Below are 11,427 nucleotides of genomic sequence, written 5' to 3' on the forward strand. Positions count from 1 at the left end.
TAACCCTGGAAAGTTCCGAGTGGCATGATATTTCCACAACACACCGAGTTAGGAAAGAAGATAATGTCTTAAGAATACTTACAGGCGATTCCTATAAATGTTTACTCTGAAATATTCCTGATTATGTTCAATGGGGCATATTTGGAGGTAAGTGGGTATGGGCTTGCTGCTTTAGTGAGCTTCTAAGCTGAAGAGGGATTTTGTTTTGGTTTTCCCACATCAAGACCCAATTCTATAGACAAGGGTTTACAATGTTTTTCACCCCATGGGCACATTTGGAAACAATCTTAAAAATGGCTCCACAGGGCAGGAGTATGGATAGTGACAAAGGTCAAGTATCTTGGCCAGAAGCATTCATGGGAAATGAAGATGGAAGCTGCTAGAGGATCCCACTTTTTTTGAAGCAACTCTAGCTGCCAGTAAGAAAATATGAAACTATTTTGAAATAAAAACTGGGAGGAGGAGGAGGAGGAGGAGAAGGAGAAGGATGTCTTTGTGGGCACCACAGAAAGTATCTGCAGGCAGGTTTGTTTTACTCTGTACAGCACCATGTACATTAATGGTGCTATATAAATAAATAATAAAATAATAATAATAAGGTTGGTGTCCAGGTATACTATATTGCCTGCACCTGCTGTGAACAGAGCTCATCCCTGGATCTCATGTTGTCATAGGAGACAATCCACCAGTCCTTAGTATGTCAATGCTTTGTCTATAGTTTTGATGGAAACATCATATTTAGTTATATGTCCGTCTTGATTTAACACTGCTTGATTTAACACTGTATGGCCATCTCATTGCAGCATGATCCCTAAAAACTACCAGTATGTCCTGGCCTTCCTTTTTGCTGTTCACGAGATTAACAAGAATGATGGATTGTTATCCAATACCACACTAGGATCCGCAGTTTATGACAATGCATTTAATTCAAGGCGATGCTCTTGGGCCACTCTGGATTTTCTCTTTCCAGGGCAAGGGAGTCACACCAATTATCACTGTGTTGAGAAAAAGAAAGTAATGGCTCTCATTGGAGGGCTCACCTCCCAAAACTCCATCCAGATGGCCAACATCTTGAATGCATACAAGCAACCACAGGTATGTCTTTAGAATTAACCTGTTAAAATTGGTAAGGAAAAAAGTCTTTGCTCACCTGACTAAACTGTTTTTTGGCTGCAATGCCACTAGGTACCTATAATGATTGCTGGATTAAGAATCTACATATTGGGCCGATTCAGATGACACTTTGGGTTTTGTGGTTAATGTAACCATGGCTAGCTGTGATTACGCTAACCACATGCAAAACGGGTGGAGAGGACACTATTAACCCTTCTGTGGTTAAATTTTCCTTAACTATAAAAGGGTTAATGCAGCAAGTCCTCCAGCGGGCAGAAATCATAAAGCCCGAAGTATAGAGTGGCCAAAATTGCTGCGGCTGCTCTGTACTGTGGGCTTCATGCCCGTCGGAGGTGCGTGGCTGGGCTGGCGTGGAGGAAGTGTTTTTTTTTTAAAGTGGCCATGGGAGGGGTGGCTGGGCTGGGTGGAGGGTTTTTTTTTTTAATAAAAAAAACTACTCACTCCTGTGGAGGAGCGCTCCTGCACTCTCCAGGCACATCGCACGCCACGAGTAGAATGAGGGGGTGGATCCTGTGCCCACCCCCCTCATTCTACACATGATGTGCGACATGCCTGGAGCATAGAGCATGTTGCGTCCACCATTTTGAATGGATTTTTGGGAGAGACAGCAGCGCAGGAGTGAGTTTTTTTTTTAAAAAAAAGCCGCGCCCTCCTACCAGCCCAGCCACCCCTGATGGGCACTTTGAATTTAAACCCATGCCCTGCCCCAAGCACACCTCCCACAGGCATGGAGCCCTCAGTACAGAGCAGCTGGCGGCAATTTTGGCTGCTCTATACTTCGGGCTCTATGATTTTGGCCTGTTAACCACATACACATGTCAGACGACACTTTTAGCCATGGTTAATGCCACTAGCCACGTTGCAGAATGTGGTTAGTGAGCCTAACCGCAATGTGGTTAATGGACCAAAATCTTAGCCAAAACGTGTGTCAGACAACACACTAAACCATGGCTAAGGATTCCCTCAACCACTTTGTGGTTAAGCAATATGGTTTAGCGTGCCATGTGAACCGGGCCAATCAAGTTTGGGGTTGCTGCATGACAGGGCTGTAAACTGTGATATTTTCTTCTTCATCCTGCTTAGAATCTACTCCCAACCTGAGTACTGATAATACCAGCTGAATTTACTAGGAAATATTATATTGGACTGTTATGTGCCAAAATGTAAGATAATATTGAAAGAGATGAAAATGTTGAGCTTGGTAGATGTTTGGATGGAGGCATTTCTGGGAAAGAACAATGAAATAATTTCTCAGTCCTGAAGGTACCATATTTTTTCTCATTAGCTCAGCTATGGCTCATCTGATCCAGTGCTGAGGGACAAAATTCAATTCCCGTCTTTCTATCGAATGACCCCAAATGAAGATCCTCAGTATGATGGGATTGTTGAGCTCCTCAAGCATTTTGGATGGAACTGGATTGGCCTCATGGTGTCAGAGGATGACAGAGGAGAAACCTTCCTTCGGAAACTGAGACCAAGGCTTGAGCGCAATAACATTTGCATTGCCTGGGCACAGATCGCCCTGCTTGTGACAACATTTTTACCAATGGAAATACTTCAAGAAAAACTGAGACCAATACAATCAACTATCACCTTGACTGAAATCAATGTAATTCTTGTGTATGGGGACAGTCAGTCATTGGAAGCTTTACGAATAGTTTTGTACTCCATGGAAATTGCTTATACGTACCCAGTAGAGAGGGTGTGGATCACAACAGCTGAATGGGATTTTACAGCGTTAGTAACTGGGAGGAAATTCACCATTAAATCCTTCAATGGCACCTTATCATTCAGATTACATTCAAATGTAGTGCCAGGATTTCAAGATTTTGTTGAGATGATCAATCCTCTCGAGACTACTTTCTTTTTGATCCATGAATTCTGGTCTAGTGCATTTCTCTGTTCCTTCCCTATGTATAACCTCTACATCCCAAAGAAGGGAAACTGCACAGGGATGGAGAGGCTGAGGAGCCTTCCAGGAACTGTGTTTGAAATGGGGATGTCTGGCCAGAGCTACAGCATCTACAATGCTGTCTATGCTATAGCACATGCTCTCCATGCAATGTCTTCATCAAGAATCAAACAGAAAGCATGGAACCTCAGGAATATTCAGCCATGGCAGGTAGTTGTAGCTCCAGGAGTCAAGTCACAAAATATTATCAAATACTTTAGGAGGATTAACCAAAATTACAAGAAAAGGAAAGTCATGAATAAATCCACAGCATATTATAGAAAACCAAGTTAGCAAACTTATTTTCTGAGAACACAACAGAAAATGAAATTCTCTCCTTCTGTCTTGTACATGAACAGACAGGGAGCCACACCTTTGAAATAGGACTTCCTTTAGCTCATCCTGAATTTACTGATGATGAATTATACTGGGTGACCCTGATTACTACTATTAGAAGAGAGGTGAAAAAATGATCTCCATCTACTCCTCAGCATCCCATAATAGTACAAACTAGGGCTGTGCACTCCCCCACCCCCATTTGACTCAGAGGCTGATTGGGAGCTTCCAAGGTGGGCCTGATTCAACTCGGGGTACCTTGGTCCTGGGCTGCCTCATTTCAGATTCAGTTCAGAATCTGAAGCAGTAGTGACTCCTGTGGTTTCCCAGGTGCATGTGGCATGAGGCTGACACCCCCGTTGGACTCCCCTTCCTCCCAGCTGCTACCTCCCAACTCACCCGTCCATCAACCCACATGATTTACCTGAGGCCTCCATGCACGCTGGTGAGCCGCCCGGCCTCCTGTGCCATGAAGGCCTCCTCTCTGATTAGTGTTGCAAACTATGGCAGGCTGGAGAGGACGCTGGACATCTCACTAGCATGCATGGAGGCCTCAGGTAAGTCCTGTGATAGGTCAGGTGGGGGCAGTGGCCGAGAGGGGAGGGCGAGTGAGTGTCTATTTCCAGCTGTTGTAGTTTACAACACTAAATCTATGGCACTCCCAGAGAGGAAGCTGAGTGGCTTGGGTGGAGACCTCAGGTAAGTCTCGTGGGTGAGTGGGCTGAGGGCGACGGTTATTCACTGGGCCAAAACTGCCTGAAGCAGTATGGCTGCTTTGGGTTGAGGTGGCCCAATCTGGTCCCAAACCTGATTCAGGCTGAGGCAGGCCAAATCAGCCCACTAGTACAAATCTCCGCCATAACCCTAGTACTAATCTCCACCATAACCTGCCTAAATCATTGCTATTTTTGAAAGGAAATAATTTCTTCACAGTTGGGTCATGATGGATTTGTTTGCCCTTATTTAATCTTGACAAAGTATGGACAACATTTGTCCCATGCAGCGAATGTGGATCCTGCTTCCCTCGGCTGACCCCCCCCCCCAATTGTATTTTGAAGCTGTTTTTACTCTTCTAGTGCTCCATAGTTACTACAGAGCACCAAAAGCACTTGACTTTTGTTGCTCTTCAGCTTCTCCAGATACCATTTCATTCATTCATTCATTCATTCATTCATTCATTCATTCATTCATTTATTCATATATGGCAGCATTTGAGGTGTTGGGGATAAAAGTGGGGTGAAAATTGCCCCTGGAATTCCTGAAGATGCCCACTGCTGTTCTAGACAGAAAAACAATAGGAATGTTAAAATAAATGAAGGAGACCACCTAGCCTGTGGATTTACTGACATACAAGACATTAACACTTTCATACCTGTAGCTGTGTAAGTCTGTTGCAGAAAAAAACCCATCTTCCTAAACTCAAATAGCTACTCACTAGCAACAACAGGCCACATCAAAACAAAATAAATCCAGATGCCAGCACTGTCCCCCTACCAACTCTGGAAACACTATTACAGGACCTAAGAATTTCACCCATAATATCAGAATTACATTGACTTGATGTCTTCTGTCAACGCTGACCTTCTGCATTCTTCATACAGAAAAGATGCTGATATCTATGCAAAATAATACATAGATACATATCTGACATAAAAAAGTTAATATTCAAAAACAAGTAGGAAAACATTCCAGCCTCAGAACACTGACCTTAAATAAACAGAAATTTGCACAGATGTCAGGGTTCCATTTCATGTTCTCGATGGTGATAAAAGATGTGTTTGTTCTATATTCTGTTAACTGGAACCAAGATACCACTTCTCTCTACAATTATCTTGTGTTTAGTAGCTTTCTGTCAGTAAAATCTAAAGAATGCAAACAGTACTGAGTGTATTTTAGGATCAGCAATTACCCACACAATAAAAATTGTTTATTCTTTCATTCATTTGTTTATTCTTTCATTCATTTCAGTGAATGATTTACATAAATGATAAGAAGAAATGACTAAATATTTGGAAATTTATAGGATTCATCTGAAACTGGGGACTTATCTACACTAAGCAGGATATTGTGTTATGAAAGTGGTATATAAAAGGCAGGAGCCACACCAAGCTGGATATAGGGGTATGAAAGCGGTATATGGTATATGTCAATGGGCCCCAACAGTTGTCAATGCACTTCAATGCTGCTATAAAGCAGTGGTGTGGCTCCTGCCTTTTATATACCAGTTTCATACCACTTTCATAGTGCAATATCCTGCATGGTGTAGATGAGACCATAGTCTCTGTATGTTACGTATTTCTGATTTTGACCAAAATGAAACAACTAAAATAAATTCTGACATTAATGAGGCAGTTGCTAATATGTATTGAAACTCTGAATGTCACTGCTTTGCATAGAGATGACCTTAACCAGTCCTTCACAGTTTGACATCATTTTAAATAAATAAATAAATAAATAAATAAATAAATAAAACCCCTTTTCATTTTAGCTTCACTGGTTTCTGAGAAACATCCATTTTAACAATAGTGCTGGTGAAGAAATATTTTTCGATGATAATGGGGACCTGGCAGGAGGATATGATCTCATCAACTTGGTGACCTTCCCCAATGAATCCTTCCAGAGAAGACAAGTTGGAAGCATGGACCCTCAGGCTCCTGCAGGGAAAGAGTTCATCATTAATGGAAGCACCATTGTGTGGAACCACAAATTTAATCAGGTGGGAATGGTCATGCTTGCTTTTTATGCACATACATTGGATATTGTTTTCAGGGTTGGTTGATATTGGTTTTAGCAGCATAACCTGGATAAGCCCAATATGATAGACATTAATTTTTCAGCTTCTCCATACTATTTCCACCCCAGTAGGAAGAGAAACCAAATGCACAATCAGGATCAAGATAGACAGAAAGGTTTGCTGCTTCTCTTGTTTGACAAATTACAGTAGAGGTAACTAGCATCTTAATGAGGTTGCAAGTGGTTAAAAAAAATGTAATATCCTCCAGCACTTTATATTTCACTCTGATAAATGAGTCATCTATATGAACAATCTTAATGGAACCAGTTACGTAGGGAGGTTGTGGGCTCTCCTACACTAGAGGCATTCACGAGGCATCTGGACAACCATCTTTCAGGTATGGTTTAGGGTGGATTCCTGCATTGAGCAGGGGGTTGGACTCGATGGCCTTATAGGCCCCTTCCAACTCTACTATTCTATGATTCTATGGTTCTATGATCTCTATACTGGCAACTCATTCCAACATTTGGACCTTAGGGTTTGTTTTTGGCATATCTATCATCTATCTATCTATCTATCTATCTATCTATCTATCTATCTCTATCCACACACACACACAAGACATTGATCTGTCTAACCAACTTATCTAACTATGACATTTTCACAAACTTTACATTTGCCCTGTTCAGAAGACTCCTTAAACCATGGCTTTAACCACAGTGAATAATGAAAACCCCCCACCATTATTCACAGTGTTTAAAGGCATGCTTTAAGGTGTCTTCTGAACGGGGCCATTTTCATTCCATTTTGGCGTTCAATTCTGGTTATCCCTTCATCTCCCATTATCCCTAATCATTGGCTGGGCTGGCGGGGCTGATGGGAGTTGTTGGCCAAAACATCTGAAGAAACCCGCATTATGGAAGGCAGATCTTGGTGGTAGTGGAGATTGAGTCTAGTTCATCCAGTCCTCACCACCAGCCCAAAGGAGAGTGGAGGGAAGCAACTGGGAACTAAATATCTTTGCTTTCGCCCATTTGAGGAAATGGACAAGTAACGAGTGGCAAAATGGCAGCAAGACACAACATCATGATGGGGCACAGGACACTTCTGATGGACTACTGGCTTTGCACTAAAACAAGCTGCTGATCTGATATTCTCCTGAGTTCTTAATAGGGCTGTGCTCCGCTGCATTTTGGGTTGGAGAAGCAGTAGTGGATCGGGGTGCTTCACCTCCATTTAAGGTGGAGGCGGAGCAGATTGAGGGCAGCGGAGCATCACAGAGTGAATTGACCATTACGCGGAGCTCCATGTCTTTTTGGAGCTCCGTCCACCATCTTGGATTTTTCCCCATAGGATTGCATTGGGCAAAAACATGCATATAACTTCTTTGTTTTTTAAGCTACTTAAAAAGCAACTTACTGTGCTTAGAGAGTGATGATTTGGGGTCATTTGTGTCGATTTTTAGAATTTTTCGCCGTGGGGTTTGCTTGCTATTAATTTCTTTAGATTGGCTAAAAGTAGGAGAATGGAAGCTCTTGTTTTCTCCTTTGATTGACAGATGCAAGTCCTTATCGTGATGATAATGTGAAACACCCTCCCATCCCAATGCTGGAGGGGGGTGGGACTAAGCCAGAGGGAGCCAGAGACAGTTTCCTTTCTCTGGAGGGTTAGTTGTAGCTGCGTTTGCTTGGGGTGTGTGTTTGTTTGTTTGCTTAACTTTCCTTTGTTCTGTTTTGACTTATTGCTTTATATAAATTCATAATCCTTCATTTGTTTGTTGTTTCCCACCCACAACCCTTTCCCTTCCCAATCTATCCTCTCTTTCTCTCTCTATTTCTCTCTCTCACTCTCTCTCTCTCTCTGTGTTTGTTGGGGCTGTGACTGGCTTTGCTGTGCACTGCTTGTTAAGTGCAAAAAGCAAATAAAGTTTGAGCATTCAAATAAAGTATGGACAAAGCACAATACACACTTTCCCCATTTCCCCAAATAATAAATACATCTGTATGTGGAAAAATGACGGAGATATTGTCCTACAGATTGCAATGGGCAAGCGCTTTGCAATGGATCCCTATGGGCAAGTTTGTTTTCCCTATGGGCAAGTACTGTCCTTTGCTTTCTAACGCATTTCTGAAAATGTGGTGGGGGATTTTCAAAATCCCCCCCAAAATCACTGGAGGCTCGAATTTGCTTCAAACTGGGCAAGAATATGGATACATGGATAAGCTCTCAGGCTGGCAATTTTGAGATTCCTAACATGAAAACTGACAGAGTTCTCAAAAGGAGTGTGAATTGGGGTTAGGGGGTGATGCTTAAAACAAAAACAAAAATCAGGGCATGCTCAGATTTGCTTGAAACTTGCCATGAATGTGGATCTAGGTGGCATCTGTGAGGGTGCCCATTTTCAAGATTGTATCTGTAAAAATGTCAGAGTAAATCCCATTTCTGAAAATGGGGTGTAGGATTTTTGAAAATTCCCCCCAAATCAGTGGAGGCTTAGATTTGCTTCAATCTGGGCATGAAAGTGGATACATGGATACGCTCTCATGGTGCCAATTTTGAGGTTTCTAACATTAACAGAAAAAAAGTTATAGGCTTTCAAATTTCAATGCAAGTCTATGGGGGAAAAACAGAACTCTGATCCTGATCCTTTGCTCTGCAGTGGAGTGGAGTGCACCATAGGCGGATCGATGTAGAGCAGAGTGGACCCGATCTGGAAGTTGCGGATTAGGATCTGGGGTGGATCGGGGGGTCCATGCACAGACCTAGTTCTTAACATATTTTCAGTATGTTTTATTGAAAAAAAAAGATGTGGCTTAAATTTACAACAGTGAGAAAGAATTAGCTCATTTCCATCCAAAATGTCCTTCATTAGATACTGCCCAGTTCCACCTGTGTCAAGAGCTGCCACCCTGGACAGAGCATGTTCGTCCAGCCGGGGAAGCAAGTGTGTTGCTACGATTGCCTTGAGTGCCCCCAGGGGAGGATTTCAATCCAGATTGGTAAGTGAAGGATTCTGAAGTTTCAAATTCAGGTATATTTTAAACCCTATCAATTTTCTCTAAAGACAAATAAATGAATGCTTTGACCATGAGCAGGAATAGGTAAAACAAATGCTAGCAGAACAACCAACACTGATGCAGAAGAAATGTATGTGTTATATGTCATACCCCTCCCCTAGGGATCATTACCATAAATATACACCAACCCGTAAAATACATAACATCACATGAGCAGGCATCACAAGCTCAAGTTAAAATATTCTTAGCTAATACAGGGAACATTTGCTAACTCTGAAACTACTTTGGCCGTAGCTAGTCCTAAGGTTTATCCCAGGATCATCCCGGGTTCGTCCCTGCCTGAGTGCTGGATGCCCTGTGTGGCACTTAGATGAACAGGTTTGACCCCAGGACAATCCTGGGATAAACCTTAGGTCTAGCTACGGCCTTTGTCTTTGCTCATTTCTTTCAGATGCTGGCCACTGTGAGACATGCCCAGAAGATCAACATCCAAACAAGAACCAGGACAAATGCATTCCCAAAGGAATAACTTACCTAGCATTCGAGGAGCCCTTGGGAGCAGTTCTGATTTCCTTTGGACTTTTCCTTGCTATGATCACAGTGGTTGTGATGTGGATCTTCATTCAGCACCACAATACTCCCATAGTCAAAGCCAACAACTGGAGCATCACATGTTCCCTGCTCTCATCTCTGGTGCTCTGCTTTCTCTGCTCCTTCATGTTTGTCGGTTGGCCTGGGAAGGTGACCTGCCTGCTGAGGCAAACCGTGTTTGGCATCATCTTCTCCATCGCTGTTGCTTGTGTTTTAGCAAAGACCATCACTGTGGTTTTGGCCTTCATGGCCACAAAGCCGGGGAACAGGATGAGGAAATGGATTGGGAAGAGACTGGCTGTATCAGTCATCATTCTCTCTTCCTTGATTCAAATTGGCATCTGTGCTGTGTGGCTGATGACTTCGCCCCCCTTCCCAGAGTTTGACATGCACTCCCAGGTTGACACAATCATAGTTCAATGCAATGAAGGTTCTGTCCTCATGTTCTACATAATCCTGGGCTACATGGGGCTTTTGGCCATCATCAGCTTCACTGTGGCTTTCTTTGCTAGGAAGTTGCCTGATACTTTCAATGAAGCCAAGCTGATCACTTTCAGTATGTTGGTCTTCTGCAGTGTTTGGGTATCTTTTGTGCCAACGTACCTGAGCACCAAAGGGAAATACATGTTGGCTGTGGAGGTCTTCTCTATCTTGGCTTCTAGTGCTGGCTTATTGGGGTGTATCTTCCTCCCTAAGTGTTATATTATTTTATGCAGGCCTGAGTTGAACACCAAAGATCAATTAGTAAGAAAAAAAATGTAGACCCAATATGGGAAAGAAGAAACCTCCTCCTCTGTGCATTCACTGAAAGAGAGAGAAAGAGCAAGGCCTGCTCCTGCTGGACTCTTCCCCCCCCCCCCACAGGGCAAACTGCCATCTTGGCCCTGTGGGGAAGAAGAAGGACCGAGGGGACAGGAGCAGGCAGAAGTAACATCGGGGCCTGCTCCTGCTGGACTCTTCCCCCCCCCCCACAGGGCAAACTGCCATCTTGGCCCTGTGGGGAAGAAGAAGGACCGAGGGGACAGGAGCAGGCAGAAGTAACATCGGGGCCTGCTCCTGCTGGACTCTTCCCCCCCCCCCCCCCACAGGGCAAACTGCCATCTTGGCCCTGTGGGGAAGAAGAAGGACCGAGGGGACAGGAGCAGGCAGAAGTAACATCGGGGCCTGCTCCTGCTGGACTCTTCCCCCCCCCCAGGGCAAACTGCCATCTTGGCCCTGTGGGGAAGAAGAAGGACCGAGGGGACAGGAGCAGGCAGAAGTAACATCGGGGCCTGCTCCTGCTGGACTCTCTCTCTCTCTCTCTCTCTCTCTCTCTCTCTCTCTCTCTCTCTCTTTCTTTCTTTCTCTCCCCTCCCTCCCTCCCTCCTTGACTCCTTTTCCTTGTGTGTCATGTCTTTATTAGATTGTAAGCCTGAGGGCAGGGACTGTCTTTTTTGCTAAGTGTAAGCCGCTCCGAGAACCTTTTTTGGCTAAGGAGCGGGGTATAAGTATGATAAATAAATAAATAAATAAATAAGGCAAAAAAAAAAAAAAAGAGAAAAGAAAAGAAAAAGGAAAAAAAAAGAAAAGAAAAGAAAGAAAGAAAGAACTGCTCTCTAATACACTCTGGTCTAATTTTTGAATTTCCCAGATATACTAGATATCTGGACTATTTGACCATCCCC

General features: G+C 43.4%; 1 protein-coding gene across 1 annotated transcript; it reads left to right on the forward strand.

Annotated features, from left to right (window-relative positions):
• Positions 1-804: 804 nt before the first annotated feature.
• On the forward strand, positions 805-10,525 carry LOC134405684 (vomeronasal type-2 receptor 26-like). The gene is made up of 7 exons (XM_063136928.1): positions 805-1,095; positions 2,420-3,374; positions 3,802-3,978; positions 4,087-4,120; positions 5,948-6,137; positions 9,028-9,154; positions 9,624-10,525. Exons 1-7 carry the CDS (start codon positions 805-807, stop codon positions 10,523-10,525), a joined length of 2,676 nt encoding a protein of 891 aa, XP_062992998.1.
• The last annotated feature ends 902 nt before the right edge of the window (positions 10,526-11,427 follow it).

This window comes from Elgaria multicarinata, chromosome 11 (assembly GCF_023053635.1).
Source record: "Elgaria multicarinata webbii isolate HBS135686 ecotype San Diego chromosome 11, rElgMul1.1.pri, whole genome shotgun sequence".
NCBI lineage: Eukaryota > Metazoa > Chordata > Lepidosauria > Squamata > Anguidae > Elgaria > Elgaria multicarinata.